Here is a 21,173-nt window from a genome sequence, read left to right as displayed (position 1 = left end):
TTATTACTGGACTAAGAGTGTACAGAGACCATCCTCTATGAATAGAGCTGACAATTCCTCTGCAGTGCTGACCCTTGTCTGGAGTTTACAGCATGAGCTTGGCTACTAGCCAATATGAACGATGTTTAAATTTTTTTATGGCAGCTCAATGAGCTTTCAAACATTCATCTGCTTTACTTACTGTGCTTAATAAAAAGCAAGCCAATGTATTTTCTCATTTCCTTTTCATCACTAATAAGAGTAACCATCAACCTTATGAAGGATATAGTCTGCTTTTACTTCCAGCTTCTTTTCCCCAGTAGCTCCGCATCGAAGCACTAATAGAACACCATTATCCCACCCATCATCATTACACAGATTTGGATATAAAGCAGCATATATCTTGTCACTAAAACATAACAACTATACACAGTAAAAGCCCTTGGGAATTACTTCTGTACTCGGACATCAACATTTTAAAGGAGTTTTACTGTATTAATGAAATAGTTGCTTTATACAAGCCTTTATATTCTGGAAAGCTTACAAAATTTCTTTTAAAAATGATTTATTCATTTATTTGAGAGAGAGAGAGAGAGAAAGTGGGGGGTATGGGGCAGAGGGAGAGAATCTTCAAGCAGATTCCCTGCTGAGTGTGGAGCCCGACCCAGGGCTTGACCCCAACGACCCATGAGATCATGACCTGAGCTGAAACCAAGAGTTAGACACTTAACCAAGTAAGCCAGTCAGGCGCCTCACAAAATTTTTGATAGCAACACAAAACTTTATAATCTATGACACCAATAACATTTCCAAAGAAAGGAGTTTCACATGCATCTTCGTATAAAACAACCTGATTACTAATTTAGGAATCATGTACATTTTAAGTCATATGTATTTACCTAAAAGAGTGCAATGATTTATTAAGTTTTAAAGATATGCATATTATATTTATTAACTTATTTTGTGTGCTGCCTCATTCTAAAAGCAATACAAAGAAATATAAGAATGTATGCAGCAGTCTAACACCATCTGAAGTTCAGTTTGATATTCTATTCCATACTTCATTTGTCTTAAATTCTTTTAGAAACAAAATGTTTAAGTATATTTATAAATACACATAATAACTATATATATATGTTAAGTATACAGTGCTAATGAATGTGTGTATATGGATATATATACCATGCATCCATATATGCATCTATACATGCATATAATATGTGCCCGTCATATATGTCTACAGGAACATACACTTACACACATGTATACATATACCTGCATATATATTTACATATACATACATACATACAAGTATCTCAGTGTTTATGAGCTTTGAAAATACCCAGTATGTGTAGCAGATACGTCAACCATCTCCAAAATTCATTCCCAATCTGCCACTTGGAGATCTGTCAAACTAATAAAGAAGCATATTGTGTAAGCATACACACTGGGCACATAGCGAGTGTTTTCTGGGTCCTGGTTCCCCACTCACCATCATCCCCTATCAATCATGTCCTCAGCAACAGCAGGGGCAATGGAAATAGAAGCAGAGGTAATTAGAGGTGTGACTCAGTTCCACATGCACGGAAAATAAAGGCCACAGATACCCTGTTAAAACATGTTTGCATTATAGTCTTACCCAGTTCCATACTGAAAAAAGAGGAAAGGATTATGTTAATGAATGAAGTTCTTGACTCTTTAAATAACTATTGCCAATCTTTTTTTTCTGAACTATAAAAACCACATTCTCTAGCTACTCCCTTGGCTGCAAGAACTTGCAAATTTTCACATTATTTTGATTTATAAAGTATCATCAAAAGAAAAATATTAGCTTATTATAGTACAAGAAGGATTGGGTTTCAGAATTAGACAGACCTGCGTTTACAACCTGGCGTTGTGAAAAAGCAAATTAGTAAATTATCTTAGCCCTGTCATGGTAAATATGGCTAATAATATATACTTTGTAAGGTTTTTGTTGAGCACTAAGTAGTATGTTAATCACTGGGTACATACTTGGCAATCGATAAATGGCCATTCAAATTTTTACCACTCATCCTCGAGACAGGATACCTACAATTCAGGATGCAATAGATAACTCTACAATATTTTTTGAAAGCTGAAGAATAGAGTACAAAGGATATATATGGGGAAAAATAAAATTGTGAAGCAAGTGTTGATGATGATGATGTGGAGAAAAAGGAATCCTTGTGCACTGTTGGTGGGACTGCAAACTGGAAAACAGCTTGGAGGTTCCTCAAAAAATTAAAAATAGAATTACCCTATGATCCAGTAATCCCACTACTGGGTATTTACCCAAAGAATATGAAAACACTAATTCAAAAAGGTATATGCACCCCTATGTTTACTGAAGCATCATCTAGCTAAATTATGGAAGCAGCCCAAGTGTCCATCGATAGATGAATGAAGAAGTGGTATATATATATGAAATATTATTCAGCCACAAAAAGGAATGAAATCTTGCCATTTGCGATGACATGGATGGAGCCAGAGAGTATTCCGCTCAATGAAATAAGTCAGAGAAAGACAAATACCAAATGATTTCTCTCATGTAGAACTTAAGAAACAAAACAAATGAACAAAGGGGAAAAAAAGAGACAAATAAAAAAACAGGCTTTTAACTACAGAACAAACTGATGGTTACCAGAGGGGAGGCCGGTGGAGGGGATGGGGGAAATAGGTGAAGGGGATTAAGAGTACACTTATCCTGATGAGTACTGAATAGTATACAGAATTATTGAATCACTATATTGTACACCTAAAACTAATATAACACTGTATGTTAATTATACTGAAATTTAAAATTAAGAAAAAAGAAAACCTGCCCTCTGTTCTGCAAATTTCTAAACATCCTTGTTATTTTATACTTGCCTAAATAGATTTCTCATTTCGCGTGAAAAAAAAAATGTGTTTAGCATCAAAAAAGAATGTTGTGAGGGCATAGCTATTTGTAGGATGTAGGAAGACACGATTCTGTGCTCTTTTATAGAGAAAGCAAACAAGATACCACGACCATGACATGAATCAATTTCCAAAAGTGAAAGCAAGCCAGTAGCCTGAGGAACACAAGTATTCCTGGCATGGGAGCCCGAAGTCAATGTCTGCGATGGGTCTCAGAAAAAGGACAGAGTGAAAAGTGTTGAATAACATCCTCAAAAGCATCCTTATAGCAACGACAGCCCTGAGCTGCACAGGCTATTTCTAAAAACACAGGCTGGTGGGCTTCAGGTTCCTCACGTCTCCTGGTCCTCCTCACTAGGGAGGCCAAGGGAACACTGGCCACACACAAGTGTTCTGCACTCAAATTCCAGTTTCACCACTTACCAACTGCAACCTCGGACAACTGTCCAGTTTCTCAATGTAACTAGTCTCCTCTCATGGGAAACGGGGATCTGATGGTGCCTTGCCCATAGGCCTTTGGGAAGATAAAATAAAGCACCAAGCTCAGTTATAAGCCAGAGGACAGAAATTGCTGATGTTAAGGTGCTGCTCTAATATTAAAAAAGGAACAGTCAGAATTAGAACCAAGGAAGTTTTTATACCAAGACTATTAATACAATATGTCCTGTAAATAACCACATCCACCTGTCATATTTGCATTTGTATCACATTACAGAAAAAAAAGGGAATCAAATGTTAGATTTGATTTCATGTCAGCACGTCAGAGCATCCCAAAAGGGAACTAACTCCATAGCAGCTATCTGAACCCTTTGCTTAAGGAAACACCCACAGTCTCCAAATGCTTTGTCTTTGATATCTCTTTTATTACTCCGTTCACATTCTCAGTCCATGTATTACCAAATTCCAGCCACTGAATGTCAGTAACTTTTTCCAGTTCCATGCAAGTAACATTCTTCTGCTGCTTTTAAATATCCACCTTCATGTGAATATTCCCGAAATCTTTATTCTTTCACATAAAGAATCTTAGTTTTGTTTTTCTTTTCTTGTCACTTTCCAATTACCTAAGTAGTTAGTAAGACTTCATATGCCTTTAAAAGTTATAGAAATTTCTAAGTCTAAATAAATCCCAAAAAGGATAAGTCCTGAAGTACCATCATGAGATGCTTGAGCTTGAGTTCCAACTTAGGCTCTGCTAATGTGTAATTTGACCGTTTAGCCTTAATTTATGTTTCTGTAAAAGGAGGAGTTATTCTAGACCAGGGTTTCTCAAACTTGACATGGTTTGCTTGGATAATTTGTTGTTATAGAGGCTGCTCTGTGCATTGTATGATATTTAGCAACATCTCTGGCCTCTAAACACTAGATGCCAGGAGCAATCCCCTCCCCAAGCTGTGACAACTGAAAATGTCTTCCTCAGACATTGCCATATGTCCCTTGGAGGCAAAATCACCTGGGCTGAGAAATTAGTCTATGCTTTAATCTATGGGTGGTACAATGAAAGAATCTGCATTAGCATTTCATTTCATGATATTTCCACTAAAATTTAATTACCCAAAGGGCAGGGACATTTTTCTGTTCTGTTCAGTGCCATATTTCCAGTGGACACTTGGTATAGTAGGTATTCATTACATTTTGTTTGATGAAAATGAATAAATGATGGAATATTTAACTTTACAGAAATTGAAACCTCTCCATTTATCACCTCTTAGCAACACATTTTGATGAGTCTCTAAGCAATATTCGTCTTCCATGCTTACTCCACTTTTTTTTTTTCCTTATGAGCTTATGGATATCGTACTTGCTTCCTTTTAACATAAATTCAGTTCAGCTACCCTTTAGAATCCAAGGTGCTTGGGAGCAAGAACTGTATTGTCCTTCCCCCCAATTCAGCACATTAATCGATTCTTTACACATGTGGACTGATAGATTGGAATATCCGATCTTCAATATAGCAGCATGAGATAGGCAGCAAGTGGATCCAAATCTCTGAAATATAGATTTTCCTCTCTAATAAATACCAGGGAAACAAAAATGTTCCTTTCCAACCATTTATATATACAGATTCATTTCTGAGTTTCAGAAAACTTTACATGTTCTTCATGCATTAATTCAAGAATGGTATTCTCTCATCCCATAGCATATGCTTTCTCTTTTTTGTTGAAAGTGAGTCTTCACGTCAAAAAGCAACAGCTGTTCTCAATTACACCATCCACTTTTAACCTTCTGTGGCATTGTAACTGACCACTGAACAGAGAATTCAGGAATATTTTACATGGAGGGTCTTTCACTATTAAAAGCCATTCTTACATCTTATTTTTATTTTATTTTTTATCATACAAAAAATCTGTGACTGTTCATATAATGGCTATGAGTTTCATGGCCTTGACTCACCCTTGGAATCTCTGGGTCTCCTCTCACAGAATAAATCTGTGATTAGAAGTCCAACACTGAGTGTTTCTAAAGGGCAATCAACAGCGACACATCTCAGAGGACTCCTGGAAGAGGAGTAAATAACAACACAACCAAAGTTTATAATACATTTTTCCTACATGATATCATGGATTCTGTTCCATAAAAGAGGCATCCATAAGTGATTACAGTTATCTGCCAACAGGATGTTTTGTCCACATCCTGGAAGACGAGAAGCTACAAGAACAGAGTATACATGCAGTCTCTCTAGTCATATGATTCTTTCCAAATGGCTTTCACTTTTGGATCACTTTCATCAAACATTATCAAAACTTAAATACTTCTCTCCACAATTGCTTTCTATTAAAGTTTAGTGCCACCTGTCAGAGCTGTAACATAAACCCTTATTAGCGCTTATAAGTTCTACTCTGGAACTAATAAGGGATTGTCAAAACTCCAAACACAGACAGAAGTGGGGGGGGCGAGAAACCACAGGAAAGAAGGTGGAGAGTGCACAACAAATCTGTACTTGCAAAGCAATCTTTGTGAGACCAGTACCAATGCCTTTCACAGAACCTAAGCATCTCAAGAGAGAGAAGAAGATCTACTTCTTAGTTTATTTTGCATAAGGTTTGGTTTCCCTTCCTCTGAGAGGGGTTGACTAAAAACAATGAAACAAACTGGGAAAGTTAATGAAATCTCAATAATCTCTTTTTTTTTTTAGAATCATAACCTGCATTTGAACAAAAATTACATCAGATTCTTCAAATTTTAAAATATAGAATCTTTGATGATTTCTGAATAGCTGGAAAGAAAAACCATGCTGAAAAATTAAAGATGAATATTCTCTACAAAAGATATACATTATATACCAGCTTTAAAATACTTATTTTGCATAATGGCATGCAGTGCATCAGAACAAGGAAGACTGTCTATATCAACCCCAAAGTAGGCTGAAGTTAAAGAAAGGAAATTTCAAGAGTGCCTTCAGTGCCCAACTACTTGACAGTATATTATGATGGCAGACCCACGAGCTATCTGAAAAGGTCATACATATTCAGATGTCAAATAACTATAATTTTTGTATATTCAAAAGAACTAATATTCCACCTCTCACATGGAAATGGGCTTAGATATGTCTTTTCCTTGGAAAATTCTAATTACTTTTCAGATGGGTTTGCATTTAATAGATATTTAATGAGTGGTACACAAAACAGTGTCCCGATTTTCCTTTGAAAATGAGACTGAAAACGTGATGACAAAAACAACTTCTTTCAAGTAAATTAGAGCTATTTTACTTTCTGAAACTTAAATTATTTTTTCCCATGTCTTAGATTCCCATAGTAAATACTGTATTGGGAAGCTCAATCCACATTTTTCCACAGACAGGCTCTCAAACAAACTACTTCAGTGAGAAAATTATTTGTGTTCCCCAGAGACTATATATTTGGCATACAGGTGTTGCCTACATAATTATTTCTACCTTTGAAACACTAGACCAGACAAAGTATCTGAAAATTCATAGATTTTAGCATAGTAAATGAAAAAAAAATGATATCTTAAAAGCAAATACCCTACAGCTATTTGACAAGGGATGATTGTGAACTGGGTTAGAACCTTAGGAAAATAATACTGACCCATACAATGGCCCTCCAGGTCAAGACAAAGACTAGTAAAAGACATATTTAAAGAAGAAATGTCTTATTATTTTTCCCTCTTTGAACAGTGGAATTGCCAAGATTATATAACTAAAGTTAACCTGTATAAGGTAAAATAACCCATATTTTACTAACAGACTGTAATTCTCATTTAGTTGTAATCCTGTGTTAGACTGTTACTAACATTTATAAAACTGCCTGTGATTTTTAAGATCTTTTACAGTGGTTCATTGATGACCACCTAACTTGTACTTATTAATTATGAGGTATTCCAATAGTTAGACATGAATTCATTCTACTCCTTAAATTTAATGACAGTCATATCTCTCCTAAATATGTTTGCAATTAAATTGTCTCTGACTGCTCAAAATAATCTGATTTGTAGTTTGTACAGAACAAAGAACTCACATTTCTTTTTAGTATCTTAAATATGCAAATCCATGCTTTAAATTTATACTGTTTGTTTTTATACAGGTTCAGAAACGAACTATAATTCTTAAGTAACTTACAAGCCAAATACGCTCCCTTGTTTTTCCTCTCTTTTTCATATTTTAAGAGTTTTTACTTAATTACTGTTTAGATGGTACGTTGACATAATTTGATTGAAAGTTTCCAGTAATATCATATAGTAATTCATGTAAACACATTTGGCATTTACTTCATACAATTTATACTGTTTTCTTCACTGCTATTTTTTTACTGTTTGGGTGATTCTTAATTGTACATAATAAATACCCAAAATAAATCAAATAGATATGGTTAGTTCTATACAGAGTCAAGTAAAATGGTTTGACAAATATTTTTACTTACTTGATTACTTTTTTTTGATTCACATGATTCCTTCTAGGCAAGAACATTATTTATTGTTATAACCTCCCCCATTACCTAAGCTAGTCTTTTATACAATGAAATGTTAGGACATAACAGTGGAAAACTTCTGGGTTTAACATTTTTGAAATGTAGAATTTTTATTTTATTTTGCTATTGTTGTTTGCTTGTTCCTAAACTATATTTTCTTAAAACCTAAGTTAAAACCTAAAAGCCTTTCTGGATCTACAATAATAAAAATGTCCATCTTTAAATTTAAGGCTGCTTTTGAATAATCAGCAGGGGAAAAAAAATTCTAGAAGGAATAAGAGACTGAGTCAAATACCAGATGGGAAAAATCAAGACTGACTGATGTTCAGAAGAAGAAAAACAGAAATTAACAAGAAGAGAGTGGAGGAAATATCACCCATGATTGAATAGAGTAGAAGCTTAATGAAAATAAAAATGAAGTCTCCTCAGGAAAGGAAAATCCTACTTGGAAGAAGGAGGACAACCAGTGAATAAATAATGAATACATAGATAAATACATTCATTAAAGACATTTTCTACCCCTTAAGGTATCCCTAAGTCCTAAGGTTTAAGGTATGAGGGAGGCTGTTGAATGGATGTGTTTATCACATCTGTTTTAACACAGATGAAACAAGAAAGCAAGGAAAATTACACATTCCAGTGACGCTGATGACTAACAATAGTGATGATATTAAAATACCCTTTTATGGATGAAGAAACTGAGGTTCAAACTGTTTAGCCACACACTTGATAAGCAGCATTTCTGGGGCTCCTGAGTCCAAGCACTCAAATATTTTTCAGTGACAAGGGCCTTTCGCTAGATAAAACATTAAATGCAAACTTAAGTTTGGGGGGAAACTTGGGGGGGGGGGGTTCCTGCATCGAGCTAATGGTACCAGAACTTATTATACAAATTGGTGAGAAGACACAGAAACTTGTATAAATCAAGGGTTTGATAGCTATTATAAAGCTGTCAAAATGTATCTGGTTACTTGAAAGGTATGTACATTATTACTTATCAGTGGTATATTTTTTTATTAAAATAAATGCATTGGTTTGAAAAGTCATGGGTGTGCAACTGCTAAAGGCAAAGTGGGATTGGAGGGTTATCATTTTAAACTCTGGGAAAACAATTTTTTCATAATTCAAGGTAAGAAACTTCAGTGCAGTAATTAAAGGATGAGTAATTTCAGTGCAGTAATTGAAGGATGAGTCAATGAGTACTAGCTGTGTAAAACAAAAATTATTTCAGCATCTATATAAATAATTAGAACTTTGTTTTGCTATAAGTATGATAGTCAATTGATTTTTTGCAAGTCAGAAAAACAATATTCATCATAAATTCATAAAAGAGAAAGGTATTCTCTCAGATACCAGATACTAATTAATGAATTATTACTTTATCTCATCTATTCATTAATTAGTATCAGAATAGTTAGGTGGATCTAGTCTTAACTTGTTGTAACTGTATGTGATCTAACAGTCAAATGTGCTCATTTCAATTTAGATGAAATGGACATCGTTATGTGTCTGAAAGAACTAGTAGATTCAAAGATAAATAGCATAGGGCACCTGGGTGGCTCAGTTGGTTAAGCGACTGCCTTCAGCTCAGGTCATGATCCTGGAGTCCCGGGATCGAGTCCCACATGAGGCTCCCTGCTCAGCGGGGGGTCTGCTTCTCCCTCTGACCCTCTTCCCTCTCTTGCTATCTGTCTCTCATTCTCTCTCTCTCAAATAAATAAATAAAATCTTTAAAAAAATAAAAATAAAAAGATAAATAGCATAAAGCATATTCTCTCTAGAACTTACATTCTAAGAATGCTTAGTTGGAATAGTTCATTCAGTAAGTATTCATTCAGTAAGTATCTGAGAACTTAATTACACTCTGCTAGTTCTAGGCATGATGTTCCTAAAAAAGGACAAAATGAGGCCTCTTCTCTCAAGTAACTTACTGCCCAGCGCCCAGCATGGAGCTCAGTGCGGGGCTCAAACTCAGGACCCTCAGATCAAGATCTGAGCCGAGATCAAGAGTCAGATGCTAAACCGACTGAGCCACCCAAGCGCACCCAAAAAAAATGCTTCTGAATTCATTAAAACATATGAACTCCTTAAAGTTCCAGAGGGTGCAAATAGACTCAGTAGTAGGTGCCAAGAAATTCTGAATGAGATTTTCAATTTTGTCTACCTCCTCAAGAGTAGGCAGAATCTCCAAATCATTTTGTTATTGAAACCTTGACAGCTTCTTTAAGAGTTTCTGAATTGACAAAGAAATGAATAAGAACTCATACCCTAAGTCCTAGGTGAAACAAATATAATTATGAATAATCATCAAAAAGTCTAGCTGTCTTCATACATCACATCAAACACACTTTTCTATTAAGCTGCTAATGTACAAAAACAAGAAATAAAGTTTGCATTCCACAATGAATGCACAGAGATAAAACACAGAGCAACAGATTCTTCAGTGACATTAATAAGGTACTTGGTACATTAAGTCTAAACAAAGTTTGTAGGAGCAGGAATATTTATAGTAACCTCCTGGTATCTGCCTCAAATGTAATTAATTGACTATATAAAAATCCATTAGCATTCTCATTTTTTCTCTCCTAACTAAATCAAAGCAGATAGCATAATTCATTAGCCAGGATTAAAAAATAATAATAAATTTCACAAGGTTTTCTTGGCATTAATGTAAAATTTCTTCACATCTCCAATCTTAAAAAGTTAAAAGAATTATACTGGGATGTAAGAAATACAAATGATTTCCCTAGTGAAATAAATCAAGTGTATTTTGATTGTTAATGATTGAAAGCAAACAACAGATGATTTAGGTTTATAATTTTAATATTTCATGTTATCGTTTTAAAAGAGGTTTACTAACATTCTATAAAAACAATTTAACCTGCAATTTGACCACATCCAGCCAGCTCACCCAGAGACCAGAAACATGGCCCAAACACTTAAGCCACACATAGTAAATTAAGAGATACCATGATTTCCTCCTCTATCATTAAACTGAGAGAAAACCTATTTAAACTAAAGCCATATTTTAAAATTATATATTACAGAAACTACCAGAAAACCAAGTCTCATGCATGATTTCTTACTTTTCTTATTAGTCATTACATTACTCTTTATCAGTTGAAGCATGTGTAGTTATTTTTATGTGCATTTCTATTTACCAAATTTATCATAATAAGCACTCTCCCTTTTTCTGCATTTGAGGTTTGTATGGCATGCGATTCCTGAAGTATTCTTTAGCTACCAGTGTTTCTTTCAGTCTTTTCTTATTTTCTCCCTCTAATCAGTCCTTAAAGGAGAAAGGTGCACCGCTTTCTATTCTTGGCTTTCCTGTGTTCATTCTTCCTTAGCAGAGTAAAGCAAGACTAGCAACATAAAGCATCTATTGTAGAAATTTTTAATTTCTTATCACTTATACCTTCCCACACCAATACCTCCTTCCCCATTAACACTAATAACTTATTTTTAGTTTAAACTATCATTAACTTAGCTCTGCTTAAAAATTCAGTTAAAAATCTATGCTTCTTTAAGAGTAAAGACAAAAGTATTTAACCCCCCAACACACACACAGATTTTTGAACTATGAACCAAACTAATTTAGCAGGGATAATGTTCATCTTTGTTTTCTTTTTAGTGTGCTACACAGGATTTGGTACATACTACAGACTCAATAATTGTTGAATAATTGAATAAATGGTCAAAAGATATTTTCCACTACTTTTTCTCATTTCAGGGAAAGTGCAGTGTTGTGAAAGTTTGCAATATAGACAAGAAAAGTGTAATGCTATGGTTAGAATTCTGGTCCTGTACAAAGACAACTTTGGTTTTAATTATAGTTCTGAAATTGATGGGTGAGTTTTTGACAATAAAATGTCTTTATCAATATATTTTTCCTATCAAGTGGATATTGTCATATTTTCAGCATTTACTTAACCAAACTTTAATTGTCCCAATTATCCATCTATAGTGGAATAAATGGTTCGGAATATTTCATTACTAAAGTCAGAAAATGACCTGGTTATGAAATTTAGCTTCTTAATAAAGCCTCCCTGTGGAAAAAGCTCAGAACATAAAACTCTAATGGGACTTCTACACATTTTGAGATTTTGAGATAATGGTTCAATAAACAAATTAGAAACTTTATCTTCTGGAATGAGTAAGCTACATAAGGTAGTTAGCCTCTTTTCCTTACTCTATAAGTTTCTAATCCCAACAGTGATGATCAAATCTCTCAATGCAAAGGCTTTTCATCATTAATGAACAAATTCCATTATGAATTTGGAAATACTCAAAATTAATCTCTCCTTCCCCTACATTGCCAAATCCCTTATACCCCTGGTGCAAGATTGATTAGTCTGTCTTGCATTAAAAGTATTCATTTATGTATCTCTCTTTCATAGTAGATGCTGAGCTCCTGTAAGATAGATACAATCTGTGTTTCCCTGTGTCTAGTGCATTATTACTTTGTACTAATAGATGGTCAAAAACACTTATTGAATTAAATTTGGTAGACTTTTTGTATATCTAAGATGCTTGGCGATTATATATCCAGATTTTATTAGATATCACCAGGCTAAGCTTAGTCTTCTTAAAATATTACATTTTGGCTACTAACCCTTCTTTCTAAAAATTCTAGAAGCAGAAAGATGTGGGAAATAAACTGAATTATATTAAACCTTACATTAACAGATTTTTGGTTACTTTATGCCAAAATCAACTGTGGTCCTACTCTTCCTTCAATGTACAGTACTCTTAACTCCAGTAGAATTTGTATCTTCATGGGGTTTCTTGGTCTCTGTCACCACTGGACTAAATCATAGGGAAGCAGTGTGGATTGAGGTTAAGATAGCAGCCTTTGGAATCAGACTGCCTGGTTTTAGATCTCCAATCCAACACTCACTCATTAAAGAAACTAAGGCAAGATATTTAAACCTGTGAAAGCTTTGTTCTCATTTTTTAACTGTAGATAATAATAATATGTACCTGTCGGTTATTTGGGGGGATAAATAAGATAGCTCATAGATATGACTTAGCAAATAAACACACTGGCATCTAGTAAGTAATGAACATTAAAAGAAAAAGTCTTTGAGTTCTGATACAATGCTTAGAGTGAAATAAGCACTCATTAAATATTCTTTTGAATAAAGTAAACGCGTCTTGATTTCTTATGTGTTAGGCAACTGAAAGCCTATGGTTGCTGATCATTGTATTATAAAATTATCCTGAGATGTTTAAAATCTAGTTATATGTGTGTTCCAATTAGTGGGTATATCAAGGTATTGCCCCATCCTTTTTTTAAAAAGGATGACACAATATTTTTTGGAAAAAAAAAAAAAACTGATCTCACAGAAGACATGAAGTTTATCTATCTTTTCATCTGCTTCTTTTCTGAGGATTACCATTCCCCTCTGTGCCTAAACAGAAGCACGGCTGCTAAAATGTTGACATGTGAGAGTCATGGCATGCTATTCAGACCAGCCTATAAGCTTACCAAAAAGCCAACTGAAAAATTAAAAACTAAAAAAGGAAACCATAGCCACCATAAGAAACACCAGCACTATCACTGACAAAAACAGGAAGTTACAGCCAAGAACCAGATACAGAACTAATTGGTTGAGTACTGGATTTTTAAGACATAGTACAGGAATGCCCCAAATAATATATTTAAACAAATATTTGTTAAATATGTAAATCAGAAGAAAGTAGAATACCTTGACACATTGTCTAATAATCTGAATACACAAAGTCTTTGTGATTGTGAAAAGAAATGAAGCCAAAAGTCACCTGGAAACATCAGCAAATGTCAAGATATAACTATAGGAAAATGTCCCACTTTTAAATTACATCACTAAAAAAATCATCCCCCCTTTAAATTACAATCACATCCCATTTCATGGACCATCTCTAATTCTACTACAATTATTTTTATTTATTTATCTTCAAGATCTTTGTCTTAAAATAATTTGCTATTCATATACATGTATCTCATTCTGAAACTAGTATTTTTAAACGCTAAGAAAGTCTGTGATGATACAGCATTACTATATCAAAAATGTGCTGTTGACATCCTTCAACATAATAAACAAGATTCGAGGATATAAAACTTTCACAAAATCCTTATCTGTAAGGGTGCCTAGGCGGTTGAGTTTGTTGAGTGTCCTACTCTTGATTTTTGGCTCGGATCACGGTGGGGGTTGTGGGATCAAGCCCCATGGAGAGCTCCATGTGAGCATGGAGCCTACTTATGATTCTCTCTCTCTCCCTCTCCATCTGTCCCTGCCCCCACCTTGTGCTTGCTCTCTCTCACTCACAAAAGCAATCCATCAATCAATCCTTATCTCTAGGAGTAATCTTGGAATACAACTGAATAACACAGTAGTTTAAAAAGTAGTTCAGTAAATTAGAATGAGGTTAAAAGTAAAACAATTCTGATTCACTGTGACCTTTCTGAATTACAACTTCATGTGACTCTTTTTTATTCTTCTAATAGTTTCTTTAAGACAGCATGTAACATAAGTTTGTATGCTTTATTTCTACTAATACTTTTATGTGATTCTATTTACCTCACTGATACTTATTTTTCTATTTCTTATAACTTTCAATAAGATTTTAAAACATATGAAAATTATTTAAAATCCAAACATCTAATGATTAAGTTTCTTGCCCAATGTCATATTTTATGAGATAGTTCTTCATAAACTGATACATATTACTGAGAAGGAGACATATCTATTTCTCTCCTGGTGTGGATATCAGAGACTGGTTCCATAGAGACCAAATTAGAGAGAATGAACAATTTTGAAATTCCTCCTGAGTTAGGCCTTTATTATTTTATTTAAAATAATTTTCACAGGACACCTGGGTAACTTGGCCGGTTAAGCTGCTGCCTTCAGCTCAGGTCATGATCTAAAGCCCTGGGATCAAGTCCTGCATTGGGCTCCTTGCTCAGTGGGAAGCCTGCTTCTCTCTCTGCCTGCCACTTCCCCTGCTTTTGCGTTCTCTCTCTCTCTCTCTCTGATTAAAATATATGTTTTTACATATACATATATAAAATAATTTTCACAAATACCATATATCACAAAGAATACCATAGAGACAAAATATGATTCAAAGTGGATTATAAAGACTACTGAGATTTCTCTCCACTCACGTATATAAGGAGTAGTATCGCCTATGTTATTTCAATTTTAGAACTTTCAAAACCATACTTAGTAATGATATTTCTGATGGTGCTTGCCAAGGATCTAAATAACATGGGGAAGTATGAGACTAGAGTGTAACTTTTGCTCTCATTAAGCTTTTTGCTATAGATTATGTCTATAGTCAAAAGCAAAATGTTATATTCCATTCACATTGGTCGAAAGATTAATTTATATATAAAGTATATTCGTTTCTTCTGCATAGTTTGAGATATACTGAATGGCTACAAAGAAAATACCAAATTCAATTTCTTTTTCAGAGTATAACAGCAAACAAAGGTATTAAAACCGACTAGATTCCCAGGACTAAGTAGTTAAATTCTCCTACGTATTTATACATTTAAAATTTTAATAACAATTTCAGTGTGTTCTTAAACACCAACCTTGCCTAGTGCAAAATTAACAAATTTGGGGATTAAGTGGAAGTTTTCATCTGATATATCAAATTTTATATTAAAAAGATTATTTTTAATTAATTTTATTTCAAATGCAAAGACAGTTTTAATAAAAATCAACTTGGTGACAGTGTTCAGAGTCGTTGCTACTATATTAAGGGTCAAATATGCATTCCAAACGAAGGTGTGGTACACATATCCTCCCGGGCAGCCTAAAGGGCCAAACCATGAAGCAAAATAATTTTTTTTTAAATTACCCCTCTATCCTTCAAACACTGAGGTATCAACCCTGGATTTTTAAATAAAATAATCTTTATTAAAGCACTAATGCATTGTAAGGAAACATGTATTTGATGCACAGACATCACCGAAGACTATATTTTATATCAATTAAGTAACATACCACTGTGAGATAGAAAAACACATAATCAATGCAGTATCTAATTCTGTTAGAATTAGATTACCTGAGTTCCAATGATATTTCTTCCCTCTACATAAAAGAGACATATTTTTTTTCTTTCAGTTGATCTAGAGTTATAATAACAGAGTCACTAAAAAGCAGACAAAACTTAAAAATAGTATATGTAACCCCTCTTGTGGGGTACAGGCCAGCACCACACAAACACTGTTAATATTTCTACAACAAACCGTGGATCAACACATCAAGTGAGATAAATTTGGTCTATAAACAGACTCTGTTCAGTTTTAGGCACGTTTTGCTGCCCAGTGAGTTCAGGCTGGGTTCATTTCTGTCAGTCACTCAATGATAATACACTCACAGGTAAGCAATACCACTCCAAGGAAAATAGAGAAGACTCTTACCTTGGCACGTAAAACCTCTTTCTTCATAGCCAGCATTGCATGAGCACTTGCCAATGGGTACAAGCCATTCGCCTTCTGTACTGCAGTACATCCTGGGAGGATCTTCCTCCTTAGAATTGTTAACACAAGATCCTCGAACCTCCACCAGGGATTGGGAATCCATGGGTACTGTGTCTGGAAACATAGCCAGATTCTTCACTGTAAATGGGCACTTTTTGAAGTACACTCGTACAGAAACTAAGGCAACACAAGCACCAACATCTTGAAACGCCAAATAAAATCCCTTTTTGTTGACAGGACCTACTTCTCTAACCTCAGTGTTGAGTTTCAGAATACGGTCCCCAAGATCCATTTGGGTGAAACTCTCATCAGCTGCAATGGTGTCAATCTTTGTAAACTGATGTTCTCGAAATTTGACCCCATGATCATCATCAGACTCCATGTAGTACAAGTTGAAAGTCTCCTTGCAAGTTCCCAAAACCAATGGAATGCTATTGCAGTCCCGTAGAGTGAACTTGAGCTCCACGTAGATCTTCTGAGCTGAGTTCCTGGGGACCCAGTTTGTCCTCAGCCAATTATTTTGACTATGATCCATGACATTGCACACCTGGTAAGTCCTGATGGGTGTGTAATGTTCATCAACACCACTGATCTCTTCCCACTGAAGAATCAAAGGAGAAAAAAATGAGAGGCAGAATTAATGAATGACTCATAATGAATAATAATGAATACAAAATGAGGGTGCTAATTAAATCACAGGATATACAAAATTATTAAAGAGAAACCTCAGTGTTACTCATTAAAGATCATGACATGGAGCAACTCCATGACATTCTTTTTTTTTTTTTTAAAGATTTTATTTATTTGACAGAGAGAGACACAGTGAGAGTGGGAACACAAGCAGGGGGAGTGGGAGAGGGAGAAGCAAACTTCCCACTGAGCAGGGAGCCCGATGCGGGGCTCGATCCCAGGACCCTGGAACCATGACCTGAGCCGAAGGCAGACGTTTAACGACTGAGCCACTCAGGTGCCCCTCCATGACATTCTTATATGTAGGTTTATTATTTGCAGGTTTCTCTGAGTTCGTTGACACTAAGTAATTTATAATTTTGATGAATGCATTCAAATTGTATTGTGGTTTGTGGGATATCCAGGAAAAAAAGTTGCTTAGCAATTGATTATACCTAGACAAATATTCCAGCATCAAAACCTCAAATCAGTTAACTCAAATAACACTATGAAATGGTTTTGTTGTACAGATGGTTTTAATTGTGTTTTGTTTGTTATTTAAAAAGAGAACGAAAAATACAGCTGCCTAAAATAAATTTTTATTCATCTTACCCCAATTTGGTCCAGAATTTAGTAAAATCAATATCTGGCAAAACAAGGAGAATCTAAATGATGTCATTACCACATATCTCCACACATGACCTTTTTTAACATACTCAGTCATTTCAAGGAATACATGATGAACTACAAAAGAAGATTTGAAGTGAAAATACAAACATGTCTCCCTCTGCCAACAAAATAAAAACCTAATAGTTATACACAGAAAACAGAAGATGTAAATGTAGTGAACATTTCAATTCCTAATATCTTTTACTCACACTGAATTTTACACAAGCAAGAAATAAGTGGCTATTTCCTTTTTTATTATTACAGCAGTTAAAGTTATCCTAACACTTTTTTCAATGCAAAAACACTTAAAAAGTTTCAAGACTTTTTAGGAGAGTGAAGCACTGCTTTCTGTGATCCTTAGCATAGGTTTTTAAACTGGCATCACGTTGTCTGTGGTACTTATGATTCTGCAACTATTATACTATCTGTTTCTAACTATTATACCTGTGTCTACACTTTTTTTTGCCATGCCAAATTTTGCCCTGTGCTGCCAGGAAAATCTATCATCCTTTGTCATGTCATACTTGAATTCAAAGACTTCTATGGCTGCCCATTGTCTATACAAATAACTTCAAACTCTTTAGTTTGGTATTGACATTCTTCCAAAAACTAATTCCAAAATACATTTTTTTTTCTAAAAGTTTGAATGGAGATTAGTGAATTACATGTTTCACATACTATGTCCTTGTCAGTGTGAACTTTTTTACTGTTGTCAAAAGCCACGTTAGATCTTCCTTTGTTTATGGTATAACTCCAACTTGACTGTACTCTTTTCTCCTTGAAGCCATCCATACCCTTGCCATTCTTAAGAAATTCTCTACTATATAACCTTTATTATTTTTTCTTTTTTTCCAATTTTTTATTTAAATTCTAGTTAGTTAACATACAGTGCAACATTGGTTTCAGGAGTAGAATTCAGTGATTCATCATTTATGTACAACCCCCTGTGCTTATCACAAGTGCCCTCCTTAATGCCCATCACCCATCTATCCCATGCCCCCTCCCCCTCCTCCATTAACCCTCAGTATATTCTCTATCTTTAAGAGTCTCTTAATAGTTTGTTTCCCTCTCTTTTTTTTCCCTCTCCTCCCATATGTACTATACAACCTTTATTAAATGCCTTATGCATTTATAAATTTAATTCATGATGCATGCTAAGATTAGTTTAATTTTGTTTCATATGCATTTGCTACATTTTGGACCTCTTCATAACCTCCATAATATGCAGCACACAATATCAGAGAGATGTATAAAAATTATTATTTTTTCTCATAATATATGTAGAAATCATTCAAGGGAGTACAAATATAAACTTCTTATAACAGAATATATTTTATTTTATTTTTTAAAGATTTTATTTATTTGACAAAGAGAGCACAAGCAGAGGGAGAGAGAGGGAGAAGCAGGCTCCCTGCTGAGCAAGGAGCCCAATGTGGGACTCGATCCTAGGACCCTGGGATCATGATCCGGGCCGAAGGCAGCCGCTTAACCAACTGAGCCACCCAGGTGTCCCCAGAATATATTTTAATTTTGTAAATAAATATATAAATAAAATCCTTGTGAAACGCATTAGAAATGCGTTCCAAATTCTTTTCTCCATTAAGAGAGCTAATTATTTTCATCAGGAAAGGCAAGTTTTCAATACTTAACTAAATCGATGGCATTAAAATATATGAACATTTTTCTATTTATGTATATTAAAAACACATAGGAATTCCAATCCATAGCTTCCAGTCACATTAGATAAAATTTAATCTATTGAATTGATGGTAACTACAAGGAAGAAATATAGCATTTATTTGGCCACTGGACCACATTAGAAAAAAAATAAATTGGGGCGCCTGGATGGCTCAGATGGTTAAGCATCTGCCTTCGGCTCAGGTCATGATCCCAGGGTCCTGGGATCAAGTCCCACATCAGGCTCCTGACTCAGCGGGGAGTCTGCTTCTTCCTCTCCCTCTGCCTCTCCCACTGCTCATGCTCTCTCTCTCTCTGTATCTCTGTGTCTCAAATGAATAAATAAAATCTTTAAAAAAAATAAATAAATTATTTACATTAGGATGTTTGAATTATCAAATCCAATTTGTAGACCCCACCAATGTGATAAACACAGTTTAAAAACTTCTTATTCTCTCTTGCTTTTCTACCAACCTAAAACAAAACAAAAGCAAATAGTAAAAAGCACTACTGATGTTAATAACCTTGATCAATTCAGGGTCTAAAATATAAGAGAGGCACCCATTTTCTGGAAGAAAAATTAGCTTGACTTCACTGTCATACCAAAAGTCCAACAAAGGAATAAATTTAGACTGTTTTAGAAAACCCTAGACATGATATACAAAATATATCTTAATATAAGAAAAGAAAATGTCCACCCTGTACTTTTAATAACCACTAATACACCATTTTCAAACACCCACTCTATGAATTTATTATACAGGGAGCTCTTAAGAAAAAAAGTGTGCATAAGATTCTCAGTTCTGATGATTTCACACTGAGTTGCCTTTAATAGTGAAGTCACAGTCGAAGTAAAATTCATATACATGTTTAATATCAGAGAAACATAAAGAATGAACAGAGTTGGAACTTCAAAAAACTCTGATGTTAAAAAGTCAGTATTATGTGGAATTTTTCTAGTATTACATTGGTTCTATAATAACATTGTAAAGAACTATGACAGGACTAGTAAAACTCCAGACAATAAATGCTTTACATGACATTTTACAGAAAATTAGATCACCGATATCATTATTTAAAAATAAATCAACTGACTTAAATTTTTTTAGGTCAAGGTTTTTTGGGGTTTTTTTGTCTTTTTTATTTATCAGAAGAGATATGAGTTTGTACAACTAATGAATTGGTTGTAAGTGTATCTTGCTATGAGCAGTATTTTACTAGACATCAAATAGGTGATGACCATATAGAGATTTTCATAATTTGATATAAAATATGATTTTAATTAGGGAGATCTCACTGTAGTTTAACATTTTTCTTCTCAATGTTAATTTGCCAAGCTATCACAAGTCCTTGAATGCAGAGGTATAATGTGCAAGAAGATAATGTGAACAGCACCAGCCTGCTTTGCACATAAAAGGTTGCAAGGAACAATAATTATCACTTCATTAATTTGTAATGACGACCAAATTGCCTGTAAGTGATGGTGTTTTGCTATCTCAGTCCACTTGCAAAAAGAGCAAGTCCCAAGCCCTAGCACTTGCTGGGGACTGAAGACAGTAGAAATAAAATCCCTAAATGAGCATATTCTCAATAGAAGCAGCAACAACAGAAATCACTAATTAAGGCTGTGGCTGTAATGTTTACACTTCAGAAACTTAAAGAATGCCCATGTTTACCCTTTCTTCCAAGAACTAATGTGTAATGTTCATAAATTATTAGAAATACTATATTGCCATAGTGGGTGTCCCAAGGAAAACGTGGAAAAAGAAAATGGGTGACATATAGAATTGGTGACATATAGAATCAGGTGGTACAAAGAAAGCACATTTCCCTTCATTTTCCTAATTAAAAAAAAAAAA

The 21,173-nt window shown here is 34.5% G+C and overlaps 1 protein-coding gene across 2 annotated transcripts in view; it reads right to left on the bottom strand.

Moving 5' to 3' along the window:
* Window positions 1–21,173, bottom strand: part of EPHA3 (EPH receptor A3) — a 359,545-nt gene that overhangs the window by 243,660 nt on the left and 94,712 nt on the right. For both annotated transcript variants that reach the window (XM_021689408.2, XM_021689410.1), the window contains exon 3: window positions 16,240–16,900. In XM_021689408.2, the coding sequence (XP_021545083.1) occupies window positions 16,240–16,900 (661 nt within the window). The remainder of the gene's footprint in view (window positions 1–16,239; window positions 16,901–21,173) is intronic.

This window comes from Neomonachus schauinslandi, chromosome 1 (genome assembly GCF_002201575.2).
Source record: "Neomonachus schauinslandi chromosome 1, ASM220157v2, whole genome shotgun sequence".
Taxonomy (NCBI): domain Eukaryota; kingdom Metazoa; phylum Chordata; class Mammalia; order Carnivora; family Phocidae; genus Neomonachus; species Neomonachus schauinslandi.
The sequence above is the reverse complement of the archived record's forward strand: the minus strand, read 5'-3'. Positions and strand labels throughout refer to the sequence as shown.